General features: G+C 37.4%; 2 protein-coding genes across 4 annotated transcripts in view; one reads left to right on the top strand and one right to left on the bottom strand.

Moving 5' to 3' along the window:
- The window catches only part of LOC140228718 (2-oxoglutarate dehydrogenase complex component E1-like), a 65,919-nt gene extending 62,171 nt beyond the window's left edge, over nt 1–3,748 (bottom strand). For both annotated transcript variants that reach the window (XM_072308997.1, XM_072308996.1), the window contains exon 1: nt 3,122–3,748. In XM_072308997.1, the coding sequence (XP_072165098.1) occupies nt 3,122–3,400 (279 nt within the window). In that variant the 5' untranslated portion in view covers nt 3,401–3,748. The remainder of the gene's footprint in view (nt 1–3,121) is intronic.
- Nucleotides 3,749–8,763: 5,015 nt separating this feature from the next.
- Nucleotides 8,764–24,224, top strand: LOC140228303 (erlin-2-B-like). Of its 2 annotated transcripts, none has more exons than XM_072308530.1 (12): nt 8,764–8,881; nt 10,116–10,235; nt 10,834–10,856; nt 11,720–11,800; nt 13,172–13,218; nt 15,232–15,419; nt 16,168–16,241; nt 17,452–17,510; nt 19,477–19,658; nt 20,654–20,733; nt 21,128–21,241; nt 22,749–24,224. In XM_072308530.1, exons 2-12 carry the CDS (start codon nt 10,151–10,153, stop codon nt 22,845–22,847), a joined length of 1,032 nt encoding a protein of 343 aa, XP_072164631.1. In that variant the 5' UTR covers nt 8,764–8,881; nt 10,116–10,150; the 3' UTR covers nt 22,848–24,224. The 2 variants fall into 2 exon arrangements, with proteins under 2 accessions (XP_072164631.1, XP_072164630.1); XM_072308529.1 differs by having other exon boundaries at nt 8,770–8,885.
- Nucleotides 24,225–27,533: the final 3,309 nt, after the last annotated feature.

Here is a 27,533-nt window from a genome sequence, read left to right as displayed (position 1 = left end):
ACTATACGATCCCTTTAAGCTGAAATTGAGTATGTCCCACTAACACATTCTGTCCATGATTAATGCCAACTTTCAAAGCAATATAGCATTATCCTTTCAAAAGTTATTAGAGTTGAAAGTGAAGAGTGTGCAGAGGATTTTCAAAAAATGAAAAGTGGCCTTAAGAAAAACCTGATCACACTTCTCTACCAAAAAAGGGGTTGTAGAAAAACCGCTGAAAACCCACTTTCCCATTCAATTTATGATCCTGAACTACAGAGCACTGTAGAAGAATAGCTCTTTCAGAAAAATTGAAAACTCAAGATTGATTTGGTTGACCCATTATCACTTTTCTTGCGTCTTGACGTAAAATCAAGTCCTCTTCTCTTTAATGTTCAATTTATGTTAAGTCTTCATAAGTCGGATTTTCTGTAAGTCAAAGCTATTTCTTCAGTCCACATAGATATGACTTGGGCAAAGTTGACTGCATATACATATATATGTATATGTGCATCCGTGCATAAGCTAACAAGGGTAGGGTAGTGTAGAGTAAGTCTGAGGGCAAAATTGTGTGTGGGGGAGGGGGGACATAAGGAAGTCTTTCCCTTTCTCTTATAAATCCAAGCAAGTACCTGTACTTGGTAAAGAGTGACTATGGTGCCACGGACAGTATTATCTTTTAAGTATAGAGTATTTTGTAGTTTCTTGTAATTGCAATAGTTGCGTATATGCTAAAGCTGTTTTGAAAATAGAGAGCCTCTACAGATATTAGCACTCATCAAGAGAACATTTACAAGAACTTCCAAGGATACATTATCAATTTTGTTTAAAGCCCTTTTTCTTCCTCTAAAAGGAATCATTGAAATGATTATTTTTTTTAATTTTTCTTATTTCATTTTTGTAATACACAACAACCCTGTATAAAGAATCATGAAAAATGTGATTATGCACCTTTTTTAATCATGCCCATGACAACTCCTCAGATCCCTTGTGCAGTTCGGAGTTTTCTTTTGTCATTGCACACAGCATGCTCATTTCAGAAGTTTGTTCTCTCATTCATTTTATTCACATCTACAGACACTGTACATGTAAAATACATAATCAAGTAAGTTTTATGTTTCATTTTTTTTTCTTTCTTTTTTTTTTGAGGGGAGGGGTCGGAATATATCAGTTGATAAGTGGCTGTTTTTAGTTTTCTTCTACAGTGGGATATAAATTCATGATTTATTTAATTGTTAGATTTCAGGAAAAGATACTCATGAATACTGTTATAAGCCACACAATTGTATGACAATATATGTTAATAATTTGACTTGATAAACATTGGCCCTCCCAACAACAACAAAATTCTACTCCAAGTATGTATCTATCTGCATCCACCCACCCATGCACACAATCTACAAGTTTAGGAGGGATCAAGTATGGCTGGGTGTCCAATACATTGATACCCCAATGTTCTTCTATCAATAGAAACTTAGAATATCTCACAATTTGCCTGAAATTTTACTCACATGTAAAGATACTCTGTATTCACAAGTTTGTTTGTTTGTTTGTTCATTTTCCATCTGTGAAGATGGCTGGATAGCCCATATTCAGCTATGTTAAGCTGGTCTTCCATGGGGTCCAGTTGGATGTGAGGTGGGACCACTTCACCGGGTTAAACACCCTGCTCTTTGCGATGAATGAATGAAGCGGGTTCTTTTACGTGCACGAGTTGTTACTCTCTCATACACGGGACCTCCATTTTATGTCCTATCCGAGGGACAGAGTGTTTTGCCTCTTGCTAGAGGGGACGGTATGCTTACACACAACATTGCTCAGTCCAGACTCGGGTTCGAACCCGGGCCGCGTGATCGTGAGGCAGACGCGCTACCGACTGAGCCAACTCACCGCCCAAGTGTGCATTAAAAATGTGATTTGCGGAACAAGCTCTAAGATAACTGCTTTGAACGCGTGGGTGCATCAGTGCACTCAGTTGCATCATAATTTTGAAACGGACACCTCTACCCTCTATTGACAATATGTGTGAAATGCATGTAATGCTTTTCCAATGTGCATTTATAATCTACGGTATCTTTGTTTTGCTGTTGATCTTGTTCATTATCGAGTTCTTCAGTAAAATTTGGACATCTTCAAATCCCCAGTGAAGAATGCAAAACCACTGCGTGTAGTCTCATGCATGAATGTTGGTTTTGTATGCGCAATGCTTTCAATAGAGGGACGTCAGTTTCAATGTACAGTGTCGATGTGTTGGACACCTATGTGAAGGAACAACCAGGGCAGTGTTTCATGAAACTCATCAGTCACTGACTGTTTTAAGCTACTGAAATCCTTGCATCTGATTGGGTGAGAGCAAATTCATTAGTGATAATCACTGACAAAACATTTGATGAAATGCTCCCCTGCAGAAATCTCAACAGGAACACTTAATCATTATCATCATCATCATCATCATCTGTACGGGAGTTGAGGGTGTCCTGTAGTTCTCCCGGTCAAACGCCTTCGATGCAGATGTCTCAAAAACTAATACTTCTATACAATGATGATGAAGATAATCTACTGGAATATTCTTCATGACAATGCTTTTGCTATCAAATAAATTACAGGTATTTTCTACTTGTTCTCATACAATTTTCCAATAAGATTGGATGGAAGGTTGATCCCTTCAAACAAGTTAAGATCTGAGAAAAAAAAAAGTTAAAAAGTACAAAAAAAGTAAAAGTACAATTCTACAAAAGTAAAAGTAAAAAAAAAGTGAGAGTTAAAAAAAAAGGAATTTATAGAATTTCAAACTGTACAACCCTCATCCAGTTGCTGAACAGGCTTTGATGAGAAGCACCGTAGAATTAGAACTTAATAGAAGAAGAAATACAGCCCAACAGTATGCAGTAATGACAAGCAAGGTTTCCACACACACAAATAAGATAAAAATAAAAATAAAAATGGGGGGAGGGGCTACTGAGGCCTCTGCACTTGATCGTGTGCCTCGATCCTCTCAAAAAGTCTTGAGAGGATTTGATGGGATCTCCACTCTGTCTCCGTCCCCTTTCCTCATGATCAAGCACTACTCGTCTACTGCCGCTGCAAGATGCCAGATATCGATAGCAGATGTAATACCACAATCCACGTCACTTTTGCTCACCTTATGAACTGTGGTTGGATCCTGTAACCACGACTGATACATTTCTTCCACATAGTTTGAATTGCTGCCGCTCAAAAACGGCTCAGTGGCCACAGGGGCCACGTAACGTCTTACATTCGCGCCGGGAGTTGTGGCTAGAACACCAGTTGGTGAGCGACCCTGCCCATCTTGGGCAGGCGGCCTAAACGTCCTGCTCGATAAATCTCTGCTTTTGATCGAGCGTGTGGCCGCCAGAGCACAGGGTCGACCTGTCTTTACTAATGTCTGAAGTCGATGCATGATTCTGTCCTAACCGGCGTCACTTTGCCACCGGTTTGAAAGATCGGGTACAGTCTTAAATGATGATCGGCAGATCTTTCAGGCTCCAGCTTTGAAGCGGAGTGATGCACGTAAGAACGGCAATTGATGTTGCGTAATCGTATGCAGGCAAGCAAGAGAGTCGAGAATTGGTCAATCCAATCCAAGCTGTTGCAGCAGTTTTCCTGTGATTTGTAGAGCCAGAGATGAATTAATAACATGTAAAGAGCAATCAAACTGTGCAGTTTTCCTTATTTAATTTGCTTCTTGCGAGATTAAGAACATGGCAGACGCTTCAACAGACGGGGAAGCAGAAACGCGACGTCCGTTTTCAACTGCATACAGCTAGCTCTACGCAGCTAGCTACGATGGTTCCATTACGTGATGTAGTGCAGCTTATGCAGAACACCTATACCGGCTTGTCGGCACAGATCGGAGGGTATTCAAAATTGTCTTTCACATGAAGTTAAAAGCAATATCATCAAAGAATCTCGTTGAAATTTCTGCAGTCTACGGAAATCCAATTCATATAAAACTGACGACGTTTGTTATTTCAAAGAGGCGAAATTCAAAAAACGGCTTGCGGTACTTTTCCAGTATTGTGTCGGTGCGGATAGATGGACTACGCAAGATGAATGCAGAATTACGCGACAGCGCGCGAATAGTATCTATACACGCGGGGCAACACAAATCGGCCACAAGATAGACGGCCCATGTAGATTCGGACTTCACTATGAACTAATCCACCCTTCAAAACACCGTGTCACAGTCCGCGTGCACACACTTCGGTCAATGTACTTGAGCAATGACGGACTGTCAATGCATTACATAACTTTTAAGTTAGGAGCCTCTCATTTTGCATATATGAAGCGGATCCAGAAGTTGGTGCCCCAGGCGCGCGCCCCCTATATTTTTTTTTAACAAAATAAATAAAATTTGATTTTTTTTTTTATTTGATTTTATTTATTTTTTCTCCATATGGCATTATTTACAATTTTTTATCAACATAATCAAACATAATATATACAAATATGATACTCATTATAGCTAGTTTCTACAATTTCAACAACTTTGTGTACATAGGTGATATAATTACAGTACATGACTTGATGTGTTATGAATTACCATTACAGAACGGTCGCCAATAATAAGCTATAAGCTTGACCATTTGGCAACCGATGATACTATACGTTAATGCAAAAAAAAAAAAAAGAGAGAAAATGAATAGAAGGCAGGGCACCCCCCTTCAATTTTTGAAACCCGGAAGTGGCATCAGAAATATTTTTGGCACCCCCTTTTCGGAATTCCTGGATCCACCCCTGAGTTGTGTGTAATCCAGAAAACAAAGTGAGTAATCAATTTATTTCAAAATTTAAACATGATGAGAATGCTGTTATTCTACTAACTGATATCGTTATTTTGACCCGTATGCTTCACTAAGCGTCATTTTTTTTCAAGGCCTGTACTAACATTTTGGCAGGTCTTTTTTACCCAATTGGGCTCCAACTGATATAATGTAGACTTACACATCCAATCTACTTGTATTTTGTGCTAAATAAACCCATGTGAACATTACAAAATTTACTAAGTGCCGCCGCCACGTTTTCAAAAGGGGGTGGGGCCCACTTCCGCAAAAAAAAAGGCCTTCAGCGCAACTTATGGTGCCACTTCCAGGTTTCTTCAGCTGGGAAAAAAAAAGTCTTTACAGTCTAAAAACAAAGGCCTTACCGCGCTCACGCTTCTCTATTATTGAGTGTATTTCAAAAAGTGTGTGTGGGGGGGGGGGGGGCAACTGAAGTTGTAACACCCGTGTATTCCTATGTATGGTGCAAAAAAGTGGGGGCCCGAACCCCCTCCCCCCGGTTCCGCCGGTCCTGTAGACCAAGGAGTCATAGCTGAGAGATAGGTCTAGGGCAAGTACCCCCTGCGGCAATACCCCAGACCCTTCCCCTGACCCTTAACCCTAACCCAATCCCAATCCTGAACCTAGTCCTAACCCTAACTCAAACTCGACTGACCCTAAACCTAACCCTAACCTCTAAGCTTCACTCTAACCTTATCACTAACCAGAATATAGCCGGGGGTAAGGTAATTGCCCTCGGGGTATCATTCTAGGAAAGAACCTGCCATGCCATGGCAAAGATATTGCTCGTCACGTGGGATTGCTTACCATATTGGCCGAGTTACTTATCACAAATGTTTCTGAGGACGAGTGGTCCCGCTGTGTGGGTGTGTGTATTCATATACGCGCGGTATCTTACGCAACCTTTGACATTCATAACTTCGTGCTTGAGACTGTAAAGAATTTGCCGCTAGATGTCGCTAAAGTACTTTTGATCAAAGAGGTATAACATGACCATAGAGCTCTGCGATATGTAGATACAGCTCTATGAACATGACCTACATGCCGAGTACATTCTTACTCAGAACACTTCAGTTCGTGATTATTAATTGGTGAAGAGGGGTTTGCGGTAATACACCATGATTTTATTTGTCAACTACGGTGACTCACTTTGACCTATTAGTCCAGGTTTATAATCTAATATCAATCTGATACACTTAATCAACATTAACGTTTACACATGTATTTGTTGTTCTTGAGTTGCTGTTTTTTTATTATGAAGCAGAAAATGCTTATTTTGTTTTTTTCGATGCAAAATGAACTTACAGCGGCTTAAGAAACAATTAACGTTTAAAGTCAATGACAACAACCACACAACGTCTGGCCGGTGTCTGTAACACCGTCAGCATTGCAATATCAACCAAAGATTTTAGAAAGCGGGACAATCTAACCATTCTGGAGCAGGATCCACATGCATCCCCTGCAATAGAATTGCTCAGCATAGAGAAATAATACATTCTAGTAGCCGCTTGCTATGGTGGAAGAAACTGTAAGACAGGTGATTTGCCCTCCCCCACCCGTCGTCGTAAACTTTTTTTTTTTTATGTGTGTGTGTGTGTGTGTGTGTGTGTGTGCGCGCGCGCTCGTGTGTGTGTGTGTGTGTGTGTTTTAAGGAAACTCTAGATTTTCGGTTGACGTTAAGACGCCTATTACGATGGCCGTGTTGCAAAGTATAGCTTTAGGCCTAGATTACGCGAGGTTGCTACCTATTATACAAAAACTAATGTAGTGTCATCCCCATAAAGAATGATCAGTGCATCAAGTAGCTCTCTATAAACTTCCTAAATTTGGGCGGACACAAAAATGATCCAGAACCGATTCGAAAACACAGACGACGCAAGATTGATTTTGATAAGCAATTTTGCGCATGGGCAGAATTAGGTTTTTGATTGATTGATTGATCTTATGATATATTTCTGCATTTCTTTTTCAGAAATGAATGTTGCCTAAAGTAAATTGAACAAAGTAGATAACTGCTTGAATCAGACAGTTGAAACAGGAAAGTGATTATTAAAGTGTCCGACATGAAAATACAAAATGAAGATGAACATGTTTTTTTATGCATACACAAACTTAACAATCACATACCTGCCGTTCAAAAGACGATCATTATTGTAACAGTACAGGAGAGAAAAACAAACGCTTGACGCGCCAGGAGGATAATGACTCAAAAAGTTGTTTATACAATATGAGCAAATCCACCCCAAAATGAATAAACTCAATATGAACGAGAAAAAAATATTCCCTATAAAACATTCCAAAATGACAAAAAACGGATAAGAGGTTTAATGAGGTACATTATTACGACATTTTGAAATTCCACATATTTTTTTTTTCCGGAAAACATTTCGGTGGCCAGTCCTTATCCACGTGAACATTCAAATTAACAAGTTGATGATGTGATGCCCTCACAATTCACAATCTGTCATGTATAATAATAGATATTATGTTATATAATGAAATTCGGGAAAAATATTTTTAGCTATTACAGATAAAAGCATATTGCCATAATATCATAGTTAACATTTGTTCCTTTTATTTTGTTTGGTTTTAAGGCAAGTTTTGTATTTATATAGCTGAAATATGACACTTTTTGCCATGACATGCCCTGTATAATAATATTACACAGGGCATATCATGGCAAAAAAAAAAAACAAAAAAAAAAAACAACAACACATTTTCTTATTTACTTCATAACATAATATTATGTTATGAAATAAATAAGAAAATGTGAGAGCATGACATCATCACCCTGCCGATCTGAATAATCTATTTATAACGACTGGTCAAGGAAAAAAAAATTCAAAAAGTCGTAACTTCCTCATTTCTTATCCTATTTCGATTATTTTTGCACTGTTCTGCGGGGATTTCCCCCTCTTTCTTATGAAATTCCTCGAGTCCTCGAGTGGCACTCTCTCAGTACAGGATCCAGAGGGGCGCACCGGGCGCGCGCACCCTCTTTATTTTGTATTCAAACAAAAGAAATAAAAGGAAAAATGGGGGGGGGGGGCGGCCCTCCCGCCTTCCCTTTTACGGAATTCCTGGATCCGCCCTGCTCTCTTCTTTAAGGGGATAAACTCTAGTCACATGGCGTGGGGTGGAGAAAAAAATGCAAGAAAACGAAGACATTGTAGGCCTATGTAGTGTAGCGGTACATCGTGCAAAAAAAAGAAAAGAAAATTATTGTGAATAGTTTGTATTGTTAGAGCTGTTTGTACGTGATAATGTCTTCATGTCCATGTTTATTGTGTAGGGTCAATTCGGGCCTTTGCAATGGAACAAAGAAGGAGAGAGAGAGCTAGACACTACAGCATGCTCTAATGGTCAGACATATTGATCTAACATTGTATCTTTGAGCTCGGATTAGGGATTAAAGAGTCATTGAACACAGAAGGAAGTTGGTTGAACGAGTATTTGTGTTGACAAAAAAAAAAAAAAAAATGCTGTTTGGCCTACACTTTTATGCTTCGAAAAGGGGTCGAAAGAGTTTGTCAATCAACTCAGCTCCTTCCCGTAGAGTTGCAGTCGCTGCAGCCGTTCGTGGGGGAGGTAGGATTGTTTGTCACTGACTGAAAGAATAGATGTGGGGGGAAAGGATGGCTTGGCGCGGTATACCTATACAGCGAAGCGGCTCCACCCATGCATCCTCTTGTGAAGATGATCGCGGCTCTAATATCCCCATGTCGGTTTCGCCCATTCGAAACGGTTGATCACAGTGGCTAGTCTTTGTTCTTCATCTTTGTTACGTGCTTGTAAATATCTGTAAATAAAATGTGTTTTAATGTAAATATAACATAGTCTGCAAGAATCTTCAGCTTTTTGAAGGAAGCAGAAGAAGAGGAAGAGGCCGGGCCCGCCCATCCCTTCCATTCCCAGGCCCTTGAATTGACCTCGCATAACTTTATACACATACGTACGTACACCGTGGCTGGTTTATATGGTGTGCTCCTGTAGCTGTTTTTGCATGCTTCGTACAACCGCGACAACCGAGTAGAGTTCGACATCGGCTACGCTGACGACCTCGAATTGCGCCCCTTAGCTAGCTCAGCCAGCTCATATCAGTAGGTATGCGATGTTGGCTGCCCATTATTATTAATGATTATGTTTAATGTGATTAAGTAACATCTAGACCCGTTGTGTGGTGTGTGGAGAGATTGTGTGTGCCCCCGCATCATACAGGAAGGAGTGTAGTTACAATACAGTCCCATACATTTCAATTTGCGTTAGTCAATATAAACCACGTGAAAATTATAAAATTTACCGGTTACGCTACCAATTCACTGTTTTAGTTAACTTTAGGTCAGGTAGTATTTAACGTACCACCATGAAAACGGTCAGCATAGAATGTGGGTATGCTCTCTGATATTTCATTGCACAGCACAGCAGCAGCAGGAAAAAAAAAAAAAACCCTGCAAATTGTAAGTAGATATATAAAATGTGTACCATAAAAGTGGAAATTTTTGCAGTATTGAAATTTTTCGTCCATTTCTCGCTACCAGAAACCAACGCAAAATAAAAGCATTTAAATATATTGGCTTATAGATATGTCTTGATTCCGCGGAATTAAAAACACACAAAACTTGTCTTACACGGCCTAGCAAGAAAAATTAGTCGCAGAAAAATATCCACTTTTACAGTATAACCATAGCCTGGTGTTCTAAAAAAAAACAAGGCATTGAAAGTCTTGTGAAATCTGTAAGCTTGTAAACTTGTGATTATGATATGCTGCATGGATCTTGTGATTATTTAGAATAGAAGCAGTACAGTTACACCCAGTAGGGAGTCAATTGCTGTTTCAAGTGAATTAAAACAAGTATGAATGTAGGAATTTAATGTGGCACAGCACAATTTTGAATGCATTTTAGCACAAAGAACAACTGGTGCCTGGGATAGAAATAATAGCACATGTATGTCTGGGGTAATTTTCTGTAGTAAACATACATGTATTAGATAGCTGCTGTTAGGCACTAGCCTAATAGTAACAATACCAGTGCTGTAGAGCATTACCGGTAAATGAAAAGCTCCAAACTAAATGGGTATTGCTACTGTGGCAGCTTAAACATTTAATCGTAACTTTTTGTACAAGTGTAAGTTACAATGGTCGTATACAATGATTGTATTTTCAAGTCATTGGAGTGAAAATACTTGTACTCTTACCTGTCCTTGAAACAACAGCAACAATAATATAAATTTGTTATATTCCATTTCTCATGCATCAATAAAATGTGTTTTGTTTATTTGTCATGGTACTTGAATGTGACAAATTATTGTGATGTGGGTTTCTTATTTCCACAGAGTTCTTGTTACGGACTAAAGCATCTTTCATTGCCATGGCCAATCCTCTGCCAGCCATTGCCTTTGGTGTTGCATTGTCTGCTTTCATCTTCAACTTTGCCCTTCACAAAATTGAAGAAGGTATTTCTGTGTAAAAATTCTCTAATAATTATATAATCTATAACAAAGTGTTGTTTACCTGTGCTTACCCTTATCTGCTGTAGGAATATGCGTCAAATTCAAATGAAGATTGGTGTACATGTGTGATTTGTTATCCTGTTTTCATTTTCATACAAGAGATGCCTGTCAGTTTGATGCACCCCAATGTGTTTGAGAATAAAAACTTTATCAATTAGATTTCAGATAAGATTGAATTTGGAACAATGTCTTATGATATCCAGAATGACATGTTGTGTGATATAATAACTTAATATCTATTCTATTTCCAAATCTGGGAAGAAATGTAAGAGGTTATTGAACTTTGTATTGCATGTCCTTTATGCTTAAGGAAATTTCATGCCGTAGGACCTTAGATAAGTTGAGATAAAGCCCTATTATGATAATTGATCATTAGTTGAATGATATTAGGCCAGAGAAGAAGGTAAACAATTGCAGGATATTTAAAATTCATCTTAGAATCAGGGTGATATGCGGTCCATGTGATGAACAATATAAATCGTACATGTCTCATGCATATTTTTCCCTTTGTTCTCATTTTCTTTGCATTTTCTTTACATAGGCCATGTTGGTGTGTATTACAGGGTAAGTTTCATCCCCCATTCTCCTTTTTCTACAGATCTTATATGCATGTAATGTTTACAATGGCCATTCACAATGACTGCATTGCATACAGCTCCATTTAATTAAATGCACGTCACGAGGCTGTTTTTATGTGTGACTGTGTGTGTGTGGGGGGTTACCAAATTGATAAAGCTACTGCTGGCAGGGATGTTTGCCTTTAATCCCTGAATAGATGTAAGATAAGATATTCATACTATAAGGAATGGAAAGGCAAATTATATTTTCATAGAACTAGAAAAATAATCTGCTTTTCCTTCCTTGTCAGTGGAAGTTTGTGTGATTGCTTTCGTGCATTCCTCTTGTTTTTACAAAAGTTGTTTGATGAAACACTTTGGTAATTTTTGCTGAATCAACTCAGCTTCCTGAAAGTGACAAATGATGTGAGGTCAGAGTTACTATCTCATCTCAACATTTCCTACAATCATCACATTTTCATATATGCATTGGACTACTTTGTATGAATTGAGGGTATATGCTGTTTTCTTTTCAAAGTTTAGACCCCCCCCCCAAAAAAAAAAAAAAAAAAAAAATGTGTACTGAAAGACTGATTTTAGGAAGAATTTTGTGTATCATATAGTTACATAATTAAGAATCATGTTAACGTGGAAGTATGCAATTTGAAATTCTCACAAGAATTTCATGGCTTTGCCAGATTATTTTTTATGTTTTGTTAATCCCCTCAAAACAAAATAACAGCAAACAATGATCAACTGTCCAATTGACTTACCAGCTGACCAAACAGATTTTTTTTTTTTTTTTGAGTTTATTGGAAACAGAATGATTGCAATTCCTCTCCTCCATGTTTTGGCTTTTTACAATCCTAGGGTGGTGCCTTATTGTCATCAACAAGTGGTCCTGGTTTTCATGTAATGGTTCCATTCATTACATCTTACAGAAGTGTGCAGGTAAGATATCCATTTGTTTGTAGCATGACTGTTTTCAAACTGTGACTTAGATTCATATACACTGATGCCAAGCATTCACAGCAACAGCATTGCATGTCAATACTGTCAAATCTGTGCAGTATTTTTTTTTTCCTGCTGAGTTTGATTTTTTTTTTTTTTTTTTTTTGCTTGAATGCTAATTTCAATAGTACCAAATTTTTCTTTTTCTGTTTTGTACATTCTTACTAACAAGCTCAAGATAACCGATATGAACCCCGTGGTCTTTTAGTGACCTAAGATAAAGGGATTAGACAGAATTTATTACTTTCCAGGAGTGGAGGTAGGTACGTCATTTTATGTTCTTGGCGATATGCGTAGTATGTTCCACAAATTTTTGAGTTGACCAATATTTGTGAAGTTTGCAATTTTTGCAGATATTACCTTCAGTAGCACAAAATGACTGTATGTAGTAGTTCAAGGTGGAAAATCACAAAAGTTTTCTCCTGAAAAGCAGTGATGATTATTGATTTTATGTCTGGGGTTCTGGAGCATGAGTTCAATCACTTACGAAGTTGTTTTGCAAGTCCTAATTCATGAAATTAATTTTGTATCCAGTACTTCCATGTCTTTGACAAAGCACAGCGCTTGATGAGTAGTCACTCATGCCCACATCTTTGCCGTGCATTCACATATCTTACAGTGTGTATACATATGTATTGCTGAAGAACAGAGATGTTGCATAACGATTTTCCTCAGAAAATTTCTGTCTGGAGGAGGAAAAGACAAAGAGGTCACAGCTGCTGCAAACGTAATCTCTTTTAAGACACGTATTCTTTGTGTCTGCGACATTTCTCTGGCAGCCTGAGGTTTTGTTAATTGCACAGTGAGTAGTGAGCAATAGCAATTGCATGTTTACATGCAGCAAACCAGCATACTCATTATAGCTCTACTTTCTTGATTCTACAATCATCTATACATATGTATTGTAAACTCTTAGGTAACTGTAGACATGAAACAAGATATCCCATGTGCCTTCAGTAGACGTGTGTTAGTACAAAACTTGATTCCCACTTTCCATTTGCAGGTCATATCCGATTACGTAAACTATCAAGAATGGTGTGTTCCCGGTTACATTGTGCTTGCTTCATGCATCTCAAGCTAAACTGATGGACTTCATGTGTCTTAAGTGTTTGTTATGCACAGTTTTTAGTAACTCACATAATGCACACACACACACAGACATACACCCTCCCACATATGTCTCCTGCCTTGCTGCACCCGAGACAGAGATGAATGATCTTTGTTAAACTCTGTGTAGACATCATATGAATTTGATTTAAAAACATTATATATATTTCCATATTGGAAAACTTTTATGCTCCCCATCTACAGACAACTCTGCAGACAGATGAAGTGAAGAATGTACCTTGCGGAACGAGGTGGGTTGTTAGAGGCTTATGATGTGACCAATATAAAGGCTTTATTTCAGATACTTTTGATGCTACAGTTTGATATGCCATCAATAGATTCAAGGTTCATGAGAAGGTCAGGAGACACATTCTTATCACAGTTAATTGGATCTCATGGGAGAAATATTCTATAAACTCGAGCGAGCAGCATACACAAACAAACGAAATGGAGAAAAGCATAGTAACCTATCTGTGGAAATCATTGCCACCGTAATATTGGTTTTACATATTATTTTGCTTGGTGTAACTCTTGAAACAGTCACCGAGGTGATGTGACTGAAATTAAAAGCATGAACGCTTGAAAGCTGTGAGTGAAAAGTAATTAATTTTTCTTTATTTTTTCATTTTCAGTTGATATATATGTTTTGTTTCCCTGTAGACTTTTTTTATGCCTCCGCCACGTAGTGGTGCCGGAGGCATTATGTTTTCGGGTTGTCCGTCCGTACGTCCGTACGTCCGTACGTACGTCCATACGTACGTCCGTCCGCTTTCGTTTACGCGATAACTTGAGTAATATTTACTGGAATTTTACCAAACTTGGTCCAAGTATGAAGTATGATGGGGCAATGACTTGATTAGATTTTGGGTGAAATCGGCAAAAGGTCAAAGGTCAAAGGTCAAGGTCAAATCATGAAATTTATCCGTTTACGCGATAACTCAAGACTGTATGGAGCAAATTTCACCAAACTTTGTTGGAGGATGATGTATGATGGGACAATTACTTGATTAGTTTTTCAGTGAAATCGGACAGAGGTCAAAGGTCAAAGATCAAGGTCAAATCCTAAAATTTATCTGTTTACGTGATAACTCAAAACTGGATGAAGCAGCTTTCACCAAACTTGGTCCAAGGATGATGTATGATGGGAAAATTAGTTGAGTAGATTTTAGTGACATTGACATGAGGTCAAAGGTCAAAAGGTCAAGGTCAAATGCTAAAAATGTTGCTATTTCCCCCATATCTATGCAATGCCCGCAGTTATTTTCTTGAAACTTAGTGTAGACATGTACTACTGCATAAAGATTCTCCAGAGAGAGTTTCATGTCATAAGGTCAAAGGTTAGGTGAAAATGTTGCAATATCACATTTCTCACAAATGGTTCAATGTATCTTCATGGAACTTGGTACATATGCATGTACTGACTGGCAGGGATTATCTAGGGAATTTAGGGGTCATGGGTCAATAGTCAGGGGTCAAAGGTCAAGGTCAACTCCTCAAAATGTTACTATTTCCCTCATATACTTGTATATGCAATAATTGCATTATTAGTTTTAAAATTTGATATATGTACATGTATTACTGAATGGAGATTCTCTTGGAAGTTTCCAGCCAGAAGGTCAAAGGTCAAAGGTTAAGGGTCAAAGGTTAGATTTAAATGAAAAAAAAGATATATTTTGTACTTTAATTACACTCTTCCTTCATACCTTGAAAATTATGCTCAATGCATAAACTTATAATAAGGTCGGTCAGAAGTCAAGTAAAAATTTTCAATTCCCCAAATATGTGTACCTGTACTCTTTAATAGACAATTATAGCAAACCCAGTTTGTGGAAAGTGAACATTCAAGATATTTCTGATAAACCTGTTATTTCGATATTTTGCCAGTTATGTGAAACTGTCATCACACGTTGTGAAGACATTGTACTATACACCTATTGGGAGAATCATGCATTATGGCGGAGGCATCAGTCGCCGTAGCGACATTTCTAGTGTCAAGCTATATCACAGATATGCAAATTCAAATCTTGCTAGAGAAAGGAATCATTGTTTATAACGCAATTGCAAAATAAATCATGGATGATCTCTTTTGACATATGCAACAAAAATGGAATATTTCAGAAATTAGTTTGTGGTCACTCTACATCCATTATTGATTGCTGGTTTGAAGAGGTCAGCAAATTTTACAAAGCAACCAACTCGTAATGCATTGGGATTAATATTCCAGGTTAAAGTGAAACTGTATAATTTGTCTATTTCTTGTGCAGTGGAGGAGTGATGATCTACTTTGACAGAATAGAGGTCGTCAATAAATTACTGCCAGAGATGGTCTTTGAGACAGTAAAAAACTACACAGCAGACTACGACAGGACGCTCATCTTCAACAAGATCCACCACGAGCTGAATCAGTTCTGCAGTGCCCACCATCTACAAGAAGTCTACATTGAACTGTTTGGTAAGTCTGTCCTGTGGGGCTTACATTGTTTTCTGTATGATCGATGGTGGTGTCAATGGAGATATAAACAGTGATAATGATTATGATACTGATGACACTGACAGTCATTACAAATGAGAATGCAGAAGATGATGATGATATAGTCAGTGCAGGTGGCGATGTGAGGAAGATGACATTCATGTTGGTAACTGTCATTTCAAATGAGAATTATGATGATAATTATGATGATGGTGCAGATTGTGGGAGACGAGAGACTCGTATACTAGGTAAATGTGTAAATTGCTCTGCGATAACTAAGAAATGCTTCATTGTAGTAAATTTGTGCTGTTATTATTTCCATGTTATCAGGTTAGTGGAAGTCATTTCTTCTTAGCATATATTTGCATTATGTATTAAAGATGATTTATGAACTCTGATTACTTTCATCAGTGTTTGTTCATAAATTGATTTGTTTTTGTTGTGTCATGTGGTGGTGAGAAGTAATGAGAAGGGCGTACAGCATGCGAGAGTAAAACCTTGACTGCTCTTCTGTAATACTTCTTGTAGTCTACTAGACTCAAAAGGATTTGTAGGATGCCCAGATTTCTTTGGAGTCTTGAGTTCAAATCTCTTTCAGTCTAAAGATACCAGATGCTCAGGGACAATAAAGCTGTAGTCATTCAAAGCCTCAAATTCTGCAATGATGAACAAAGAAATGATGGAGTTTAGTCTTCAGTCATACTATGCTTGTTAAAAATCTTGCTTCTAGATCAAATTGATGAAAACTTGAAGAAAGCACTTCAACAAGATCTGACAGTAATGGCTCCTGGCTTGACAATCCAAGTAAGTCGAAACTGAATGGGAACTTTGGTCTTGTGTGCACATCATTTGTTTGGTATATGATCACTGAAGTCATTAAGGGGGGCATTTGCACCAAAGCATTATGTTGATTCAGTCAATGCAGACAAATTAGTGAAACACTTTGTGAAAAAAATTGTGAAATGTTAAACAAATGGGTTAGTTCCATGATATGCTGTACATTCAAGATGGGAACTCTACAACTAATCATGGTGTCACAGTAGTATGGCAATAGATGATTAGAAAATGCAATCAGAATTTCACAGAAATTCACTTTTAGTCTTCTGTGACATCAAAAGCACACTTTACCAATATCCTCTAAAGTCACAGGGAATAATATTTGTCCTAAAGTATCTCAACAACTGTTGGAGGGAATGTGTACTGTTCATACAAAATGAAAATCTAAATAAATGTTTTCTGAACAATTCTATTTTAAACTGAAGCACTTTTTATACCCTTACATTAATAGACTTTCTTTGTTACAATGACACTATCAAAAGTTGTACTGGTAACGGCGGAAATGGATGACAACCTATATTACCACAAAATTTAGACTGATCTAAAAGGTAGTTAATAGAATGTATTTTCACCCTTCAAAGTGTTAATCAAACAATATTAAAGGAGACCTCCTGATGATTTTCAGACTTTTACATTTGAATAACTATAGATTAGTTATACCGAGTACAGAGTTTCAGAATTTATAGTGATTGGGTTGAGGAATAAGAATATCTTCAAAATTTACAACAAATTGCAATGAACAAGGATGATGACATGGCAGCCTCACCATAAGAATGCATGAGTTGGGGCTCAAGGAAGCAGAACATAAGAAGATGGCGTGCATATATTCTACACAAGTGAACTTGTTAAGCATGTGGTATTGTAATGGAATTACACTGCTACATTTCTGAAATATGTGAGGCACCTATGTCATCAACACTGCTCAGTGTAATTTGTTTAAGAGTTTTTAGCGTATTGTTTTTCTGGTCAAGGACCACAATAAATTCCACAAATCTACCGTATATAAGGGAGCTGTCGATTTATGTACTACATGATGTCAAATTATGAAGATCGTCTGGAATGTCCCTTTAATTTATACCTAAGGGTTAAAAAAAAAATCATATTGTGTATGTTCTGTATTGCAATAAGAATATTATTATGGAAACTGTGATATCAAAATGATTTGTATCTCCTTCAGGCAGTGCGAGTCACCAAACCAAAAATTCCAGAGAGCATCAGGAAAAACTTTGAACTCATGTAAGTAAACTCTGTGTAGTGATCACTCATCAGAAACAGTTGTTAGATTTGCCAGTTTCTTTTTTTACCTAAATGCATGCATTTAGTTATTTCCAGAGAGTATCAGGAGAAATAGAATTCATGTAAGTTAACTCATTCTATTGATTGCTCATCTTTACAGTTTGTAATGTTCAGTAAAATTCTCAAATTTCTTTTGCTGCTTACAAAATGCAATAATTCCACGCTGTTTTCATTACTAATTTTTCTCTAATAAACTTGCCAACAGAAATAAAGAGAACAAAAACTTGTTTTTGCTATTATATTCATGTCTCTTATCGTGTAAAACTGACTTTTTGTTGTCATTGTTATCTTGAAGGCCATTGCCAAATGAAAGACAGTATGTCAAACTTTGCAATTTTTACTTTTGTGCCTTTGAGAGCAAAAATGAATGTGTTCGCTCATACGTAAAGTTTCCCTTCGTATTAACCTACTAGCTTGATAGCCAATTAAATTACCTTTGATATGCTATATAATACATTAACTTTCATCAAAATCTTGTATGAAAAATATGAGGCAATTGTGCACTTTATGGCCCTATATTATCGGTACCTCATTCGCCATATGCCATGATGATATCCCATGAACTACCACGCACTGAGCAGCTGGCGAGCTTCTCTCGATCTCTTGCTGTATGGAACGCCGTTTGACAAGTGATAAGGTCACGAGAAGCCCACCTCACTCACTGCGCTTTTACGGAGCTGACACATTGAACTCTGTGCGATCGCAATGTCGCGTTTCTTTGCTCCCCGCTGCAGGATTATCGACTCAACAATCGAGCTTTTACATTTACAATGTTGCATCGCAGAAAATTGCCATGATCATGGTGCAAAGTGTGAGAAAGTTGACAGTAGTCTGTGATGCAATAGATTCCATTTTTGAACCCCCTAGCATGCGCCAGCTCGCCACAACAGTTACATGAATATTTTTTATGCCTCCTTCATCCCATCTCGATCCGACCCCATCACAAATCGCGCAAACCAACCACGCGGGCGAGGCTTGTGTGTGTGTCTGTCTGTCTGTCTGTCCATGTAGTGGCTGTCCATAAATCGGTAGCTATACACACTTCGCACGGCATCTTTAGACGAAATAAACACTTACAGACTGATGAATCGGGATAAGATTTTGGGGTTTTCTTTTATTATTTGATGTCTATATTTCACAGAATAATTTCACCAAGGCTGCAAGTGGACATATGTCCTCTGCAATAGGTTAATTAGTGATCCCTGCTTGAAATATAACGCAGAATTCATCCATTAAAAATCATGATGGAAGCACGTAAGTTTACCACTCATTGCGTTCCCTTGTGTGCCAATAACAGCAGCCTGTTTGTCTAGGGTCTGCTCGCGCTCGAGCATGCCGCGCCGCCCAGGGAAGGGCGTCAGAGCAACCATGTGGCGTACCGTAAGTGCTTTCATCATGATCACACACACACACACTGCATCCCAGCACGAAATCTCACACACATGCACACAGGACAGTGCCGGAAGACACACTGTCGAACCTGCGGTGCCTGATGGGTACTCAAATCCGCACCCACTGCTTGATTAGGGTAAAATCTCGCACCGATAATATAGGGCCGTAAAGTGCACAATTGGCAAATATGAACTCAAAAAAAGTGTTAACTTTTTTTTTTTGCTGAGTGTATTTGATTTAATTTAAGGGAATCAACAAGAAATTGCATCCTCCTCAAATCTCCTCAAAGCTCTCTAACCCGCACTTAAGCAACACCTTGTGACTGATCAATTTATTGGTCATATGGCTGCATTGTATTGTTTCTGTTTCACCAATTCATCATTTTTAACCCCTTCCTCTCCTGGATGATTGCCTGAAATAGTTTTTTAGTGAGGATATAGGCCTTACATAAGAAATGATGAGAAGACAGTATGTTTTTATCTCTAAATGTTGGCCCATTTTCTCTGTACTGCAGGGAGAACGAAAAGACCAAGCTGCTGATCGCCGCTCAGCATCAACGAGTGGTGGAGAAGGAGGCAGAGACCGAGAGGAAGCGGGCAGTCATCGAGGCGGAGAAGTCCGCCCAGGTCGCGCAGATCACATACTCGCAGAAAATCATGGAGAAGGAGAGTGAGCAGAGGATATCGCAGATAGAAGGTATCAGATCATACTTGTCTGCTTTCTGAGCTGTGACATTTTGCAATGATGACTATCATTTTTCTCTCTCTCTCTGTCTCTTCTGAATACACACTTAGCATCTCTCTTACTTCAGTGTCTTTTATTTCAAAACTGAAGTTATGATTACTTTATCAGAGCCAGATACAATATTTTGCAGTAATCCTGTAAATCTAAGTCTGGAGGGGAAACATTGTATTGACGTCTGTTTCATTCATTCATTCATTCATTCATTCATTCAGTCAGTCAGTCAGTCAGTCAGTCAGTCAGTCAGTCAGTCAGTCAGTCAGTCAGTCATTCATTCATTCATTCATTCATTCATTCATTCATTCATTCATTCATTCATTCATTCATTCATTCATTCATTCATTCATTCATTCATTCATTCATTCATTCATTCATTCATTCATTCATTCATTCATTCATTCATTCATTCATTCATTCATTCATTTTTCCATTTCCAAGAGAAACATACAGATATTTTACAGAATTGAATGCATAAATTTCATCATAATACATAATAAAGGATAAGTTTACAAATATTGTAAGTATACAGAAATGCTGGAAATGAGGAGGAAAGCTAAAAAGCAGTGCTTGTAGGGTGCATTACCCCCACACGTAATACAACAAATTATATGATTGATTGACTGATATACATTAGAAGTGGAAAAACAAAAGAAACTAAGACATGGAGACCTATAACTAACCCGAAACAAACACCTGGACAAATCCCTTCACTAAGTCGCTGTCATGCGGAAGAGAGAGGAAAGAGAGGGAGGGATAGAGAGAGAGAGAGTGTGTGTGTGTGTGTGTGTGTGTGTGTGTGTGTGTGTGTGAGAGAGAAACATTACTTGGAGTGAAGATAAAAGACAAAAGAGATAGAAGAAGACTGTAACAAGATGAGAAGTTTCTATTCAAAACATGAATATGGATTTCTGTATCTTGACTGTCTTTCTTGTGTCCTTCTCTGTCTCCAGATGATACACATCTAGCCAAAATGAGGGCGAGAGCAGATGCAGAGCTCTACACGGCACAGCAGGAAGCCAGGGCGAATGAGGTTGGTGGAAATTGAATACGAAAAAACTGCATCCTTGGCAACGAACTAAATTGAAGACCTGTGGAATGTTGAAAAATTATTGCCACAATGATTGTATCGGACACACAATACAATTCAAGCCATCATATGAAAAGTGCAAGAGGAAGGGTTTTTTGTTTTTCTTTTTGATGGTAAATCCTGAGGCAGAAATTGTTGAAAAATGATATGTCATTGTGTATTTTCATAAGCTTGGGAGGGATCAAATGAAAATGTGAAATTCTACCTGCCAACAGCAGTAATGGATTTAAGCTTGGATTGATCCTAGTGAAGAAAAATATGATATACACATTACGGTGTGATATTGTCATAGTTTTTACATTGTGCTGAAGTACTATATCTTTCTCTTGTCTGATAGGTGAAACTAACACCCCAGTTCCTAGAAATGATGAGATACCAGGCCATAGCAGCAAACACTAAGGTCTTCTTTGGCAATGAGATTCCCAACATGTTCATGATGGGAGATGCGCAGGTGAGCAACGAGTTAGGGCGACCAATTGTGTCAAACTTGACTTCGGTGGCAATAAGTGACACATTTTGACATATCACTTCACCTTGCCCATTCCTGGTCCAGAAGGGTGTGCATTACTGGCTTTCCCAAGTGTATAACTGATTGTGCGTCTGTCGATTTATGAACTACGATAAACAGAGCTGCCAATTACAATGTTCAGTATGTTTTTTTCCTTCTTTAAAATACAATATATATATATATATATATTTTTTTTTTTAGATTAAAAAGTAATGATTTAGCTGGCATAGTATTTGCATGTTTCACATTTTTGGAAAACCAATATATGATTTTTGACTTATTGTATTTATCTACATATTTTTACTGCATATTGTTATATCTTTAGTGTGCTGAGGATGGCAACCCTAAATGAGTCCATGCCAACCACATTCCATTTTTTTTTTTCTGTTACAAATTGTAAAGATAAGAGACCTGAAATGCATGTGAAGATTCTCTAATTCCTAATTATATCCAAGTCATGGCGTTTTACCATGAAATATTTTTATGATATCATAATTGTCAGGGAGTTTAATATCATAGTATTTGTGACTTTCCTATTAATGTAGTCTTTTTAAAACAAAATATGAGTTTTGCCTTTGAATGTGCTTTTTGTTGTTTTGCTATGCATTGGTAAGTGCTTAGAATGTAGAGGTTGGCAGCTTGAGTGAGTCAATTCCAAACACATTCCAAACTTTCCTTATAACACACAACTTGTGAAATTTAAAGATGTGAAATATTGTTTGTACATTCTTTCATTTTATATCCAAGTTATGGTGTTTGGCAATGAACTGTTTTGGTAATAACATAAATATTGGTGAGTAACATAGATATTGGTGAGTAACAAGTGCTTTGTCCACAAACAAATGTACACTTGTTATACACATTGAAGCCATATCATTGGCTCAAATCCTGTGTTTTTTTAGAAAATGTGTTGTGTCTGCCTTACAAGACTGACCTTTAATGATGAGTTTGAAATGAAGTTTGTATTGAACCAGTCTTCTGACTCTAAAACAAAAGTGATATTGTTCAGGGTTTGACAGTGTAATTGCAGGTACACAACACAGGTTTACAAATAGAATCTCCAATGATTGACTTCTTACTGCATGTTCATCAGTGTGTTAGATTCCCCTGTCTTTTCCCAAATTGTAGTACTATTTCTTTATGTCAGAGTTTTCCTCACCTAGCTCCATAAAACTTAGTACTGTAAAAAGAGGAATGTTCACATGCATTTTAATTTCACGAGAGCCAAAATTCGCGATATTAAAATGCATGTGAAAGTTCTTGTCTGCACTATATGCGTTGAATGTTAGAGGCAACTCGCAAAAATTTCATGCCGCGAAAAAGGCAGTCAGCTCCAATTCACAAAAATTTCATGCCACAAAAATATCATATTTTTCAGCATATTTCATCCACTTGTAATTTTATTTTTGAAATCTCATTAACTCTTTTCTCTTGATTTCATGTTCACCAGTCCTCACCAGTGCAGTCTGTCGCTGCTGTGACCGAGCCAGACAGTGAAAAACAATCCACTAAGAAAGCGAAACCAGCTGGAAAACCAATGAGTGTATAACTGATGCCCGAGGATCTGTCAAAGCCTTCAATTAACCCACCACTGTCTGCCTTAATTATGAATGTCATCTCATAACCAAACCACATTAAAACTGCCCACACACACACACACACACAAACAAACAAGCAAACAAACACGTAAATGTCTTAAAACACTGCAGTTATGAGTGGGGAAAAAAGGGAAAATTATACTTCTGCCATTTAAAGTTATTTCACATTTTAAATAATGTATTATAATTTCTTTTGTTTTTAGTGTTTGAGAAAGTGGGCAAAATATGGTCGTATTCTTTTAAATTTTGTAGGAATTCATCTGATACATTCATTCTGATTTCTAACACCTCGTATCTTTGTAATCTGTGATGGAAAAAAAGAATCTGGAAAGTGTTTAATATTTTATATCACAATATTTTTTTGAACTCTCTCACAAGTAGTTACTGTTTCATTATGGTAAAAAAAGAAAAAAAAAATCTTTACATAGAAAGGGCAGGAAATAGGCACCACTCTGTCCATGACAAATGTGTGACAAAATACAGTGTTATTGTCATCTTGGGTTCTATGAAAGGACTTTTATATGATTGCAGGTTTGATTATTAGGTGTACACAGCAATATAACTATGTGCTAATATTTGTGTAGTCAGTTGAAGAACAGTTAAAATGATTTTAAAATTGTCTTTTTTCCCCTTCTGCACACTGTAAAATGAACTCAGAAAGAACCTTGCGTGTCAACACTTGGTTCATTAAAAATTCTACGCCAGCCGTCACCAAGATACGATATGTGAGAAATCAAAACCTGGTGATCTTTAAAGTTGTGTGTTTGTATATTTCAGGGATTAAGTATGACTTGAAACCTTTAGACTCCGTAATTGACAAAATCTTGAAGAGCAGAGCAGACACTACCCTACCTTACCCTCTTTATTTTGGCCATGTCCAACACTGTCCTATTTCTTGAGGACGTGTTGATGTGACCGGTTTATTGTCTGCTCTTGTCTATGCAACTGTCTGCCTATCTGTCTGTGCAAAATAGTCTTGTTACCTTGATTAGTTTGAGTATGGTGCAAGGTGTGAGTGGAACTGTGTTTGACCGTGTCTGCATCACTGAATAAGATCTTGGGTTATGCATTCCGAGGTCTCAGGGTCATGTCTTGTCTGGCCATTTTTTGTTGTTTTTTTTTTTTCCACACTGGAAGCAATAAATCAGAGAGTGCGGCAAGCATATTTCAATCCATTGTGCTACAGTATATTGAGGAAGTAGCACTAGACAGTTCATTGGTTACATTCTACATTTGCAGATTCTTCAAGAAGGTTGCTGGTTGTGTTCGAATCATAACATTCTGCCATAAAGTTTTATTAACCTTATGCTCTCAGAAATTGTAACAGAGCAGTGTTGTAGGACGTAGGTGTTATAATGTAAATGTGGAAATTTTTGCGATGTGTAGATTTTCATGTATTTTGCGCGACATGAAACCAGCATGAAAATAAAAGCATGTGCATTTTTGCTTGTTACATGTGATACTATAATTTGTCTTGATTCCGCAGAATCAAAAACATGAGAAATTCATCTTGTCAGGTCATGCACTAAAGATTACTCCTGCAAAAAATTCCACTTTACAGTAAACAACTGGGTGATGGTCAAAGATCAACATCAGTTTCTGATGTGCATTTTTTGTTCTTTGTTTTTAAATAAGTGTATCACAATCTGAACAGGAATCTGTAGAATAATCTTAAAGAACTTTAAGTATACTGAGTGCAAGGATAGATTATTACCACAAAAGTTGATTGATGCTGGGAAGAATTTTGACTCAGATCTCAAAGAACTTGTCTTATTCCTATGTGGAAAAGTGTTTCGTAAGTGGCATATAGCATTTTCTCAAGTAAAATTTGGGATCATGCAGCTTCAACAAGTTTGTTCTTTTTTTTTTTTTTTTTTTGGGGGGGGGGTCAGTGTTCATGTAATGACCCTGAATATTGCAATGCAGGCAAACTCAATCATTAGGCTTAATTTGTAGAATTTCTCTTTTCTCTTTATGTAAGTTGGTGAATAGAGAAATAATGGAGGTCAAAATCTGCTTCTGTTTTACATAATTATGAAGTTAGAATTTCCTGAATAGACCACTATGTAAAACAGTAAAAATTAAGAAAAGTTAGCTTTCTGGAATAATGCATTCTATAGCTTTTTGTATTTACCTTTTGAATATTCTTTCCATTCATTAGTGAGTATTGTTGTACTGCCCATCAGACAGGCATACTCTTGTGATTATTTTGTATTGTCATGTGATGAATGCTAGATAAATCAATGATTTTGATTTGACTGCTGTTTGAGCAGTGTGGTGGACACACCAGTTGGTATAAGTGATTGGCATCCACATTGGTAGTATCCACAATGCTCTCATGCCAGTTGCCAACTTGAGGTGGGAATTAAGGCCACCGCACACTACACGATCAGACTGGTCTTAAAGTCTTAAGCCAAGCTGGGTCTTAAGTCCAGTCATACGACCGGATACCGCACACTATACGACCAAACCTTATGAGTAGGCTTACGACTGTAAAGCGCGTGCAGTGCGCACTGCGTGAGCTTGCATTTTACTGCATTGTGAATGGCTGAAAGCTTACGACCAGTCGTAGAAATCCAACATGTCAAATCTCTACGACTGGCGCTAAGACCTAGTCGTAAGACTAGAAAATGGCAAGACTGTGACGTCACACTTCTAGTCTTAAGACTGGTGAATCGGGGAAAAATCGTGTAGTGTGCGGCGGGCTTTATGCACTCTTCACTGATGAAAAATATGATGTATCATGGATGCATAGGATGCCAAAGTCACACTCACTAAAAGTGCAAGTGGCTTGCTTTGAATAATAGTTTTTAAAGAATGGAAGACAACTCATGAGTTGTGTCCACCTTGGAAAAGTCAACAAAAAACCTCTTGGAGTTTGAAAACTTGCTATTTTTCAGTGCAGTGTAAGTGTGAATGGCCCCTGTGATGGTATATATCCCATTTTTAAATGTAAAGGACATTCTGATTTTCCTGTTTAAGTTATACTTTTCAGTGGATTGTATGGGGTTAGAATGGTGATACTGCTGATGAGATATTCCTGTTGGCATGACAACTGGTGTACCTCATTCTGTATTGGTCTGTCTGAGTAAAGACATATATATCTGTGGACTTGCAACCAGTGCATTGCTGTGATAATAATATTTAATTCAGTCATAGAAAAAAGTGAGAGTTATTGGGTTGGAAAACAGTTGTAACACTGTTTAAAGTGGAAACTCAATATAAAGAGATCTGATATGACAAAATACCTGATATATCAAACTGATTTCTTCACTCCCAATTAATCTATTTCCATTGTTTTGTATTGTTTATTAACTGCTGATATAACAAACTATCTGATATAAAGAACAATTGTCTCGGTCCCAAGGATCTCGTCACTGAGTTTCCACTTTATCCATAACTCCACTGGACTTTTTTCACTTGTGGTCTATGCTAATGCCACTCATGTTTTGCTGGAAGCTGATTTTATCTGCTTGTTATGCTCTGCAGAATGTGGTGAGTGCAGTTTGTGCAGGAAATTATGTAGTTCTTGCATCATATTGTACTCAGTGGCAATTATGGGCAGTCTTGCTATGGTGTCCAAAGTCAGTGTGAAATCAGTTATCAGGACAAGAAATTACACTTGATTCTTTTTGAATTATTTGAAAAGAGTATAGACTGAAAGCTAACATAATGGTTTTTATACAATTTCTAATTTTATGAAGGAAAACTTTGGACTCTTGTTAGAAGAGGTGTTATATTGTTACTTTTTTTATCACAAATTATATATTTTGTTTAAAGTTTGTAGCTGTTTAGAAATCTACTGCAGTAGATATACTGTCACTGAAAATAAATCCTGCTGCTCGACTGTACTGAACTGTCACCATTAAGCATTGGGCATCCATAGAAACATGACATTTTGAGGGTAGTGTTGAACAATTAATGAAATATCTGTTTACTGAGATAACAGATTAGTTATTACTCCACTTTCTGTGGTCTGACATAGTAGTTGATAATTTTGTTCTTTTGATCTGTTTGAAGGAGTTTTAACTGTTAATGACTGGTCCAGCTGTGATGTGTCTGGCTGGGTCATGAATGCTTCAGACAGTATTATCAAAACTGAGCTGGAGAAATGCAGTGCAGAGAGAAAAAAAATGTGTACACTTCATTGAAGATTTTCTGTAAGATTACAAATCAGGTTATGTTTTAATTTCTTTCTTTTTTTTAAACTGGATTTTAGTGTTTGCCATTCTTTTTTTTTTTAATTAGTACTTGTGATACAGCATTGTAAAGCAAATAAAAGCAGTAGGATTAACAGCGTTTGTGTTACACTTAGGTTGGGCAGTTCCAGAAACATGCATAAATGTATGTTATTTCCTAGATGTCAATTTTTAGATTGAAGAGTCATTTCTTTTAGTTTCTCTAATATAGTTGGCATGTACAGTTCTCTGAAATATTTCATGAAGGCCCCTAGGTACAGTGATTTTAGATGAGTACTAGTTAGGGGTAGGCACATTTAGGAATACATTGAAGTATTGTTAAAAGGAAATATATCATAGAAATGATTATTTTTTATGTTTTGTTTTCTTCCATCCCTTCCATCCTGATGATTTTCATTTCATTTCTTTTTATGCCTCCGCCACGAAGTGGTGCCGGAG

The sequence above is a fragment of the Diadema setosum genome, chromosome 5 (assembly GCF_964275005.1).
Source record: "Diadema setosum chromosome 5, eeDiaSeto1, whole genome shotgun sequence".
Classification (NCBI taxonomy): domain Eukaryota; kingdom Metazoa; phylum Echinodermata; class Echinoidea; order Diadematoida; family Diadematidae; genus Diadema; species Diadema setosum.
Note: the sequence above shows the minus strand (reverse complement) of the source record. Positions and strands in the feature narration are given on the sequence as shown.

What these genes read in the sequence shown, in the direction of transcription:
- LOC140228303 (XM_072308530.1), top strand. Translation starts at nt 10,151, where the DNA reads ATGGCCAATCCTCTGCCAGCCATTGCCTTTGGTGTTGCATTGTCTGCT. An exon ending in CATCTTACAGAAGTGTGCAG is followed by an intron (nt 11,801 to 13,171) that starts GTAAGATATCCA and finishes CCCCATCTACAG; the next exon opens with ACAACTCTGCAGACAGATGA. An exon ending in AGGAAGCCAGGGCGAATGAG is followed by an intron (nt 20,734 to 21,127) that starts GTTGGTGGAAAT and finishes CTTGTCTGATAG; the next exon opens with GTGAAACTAACACCCCAGTT.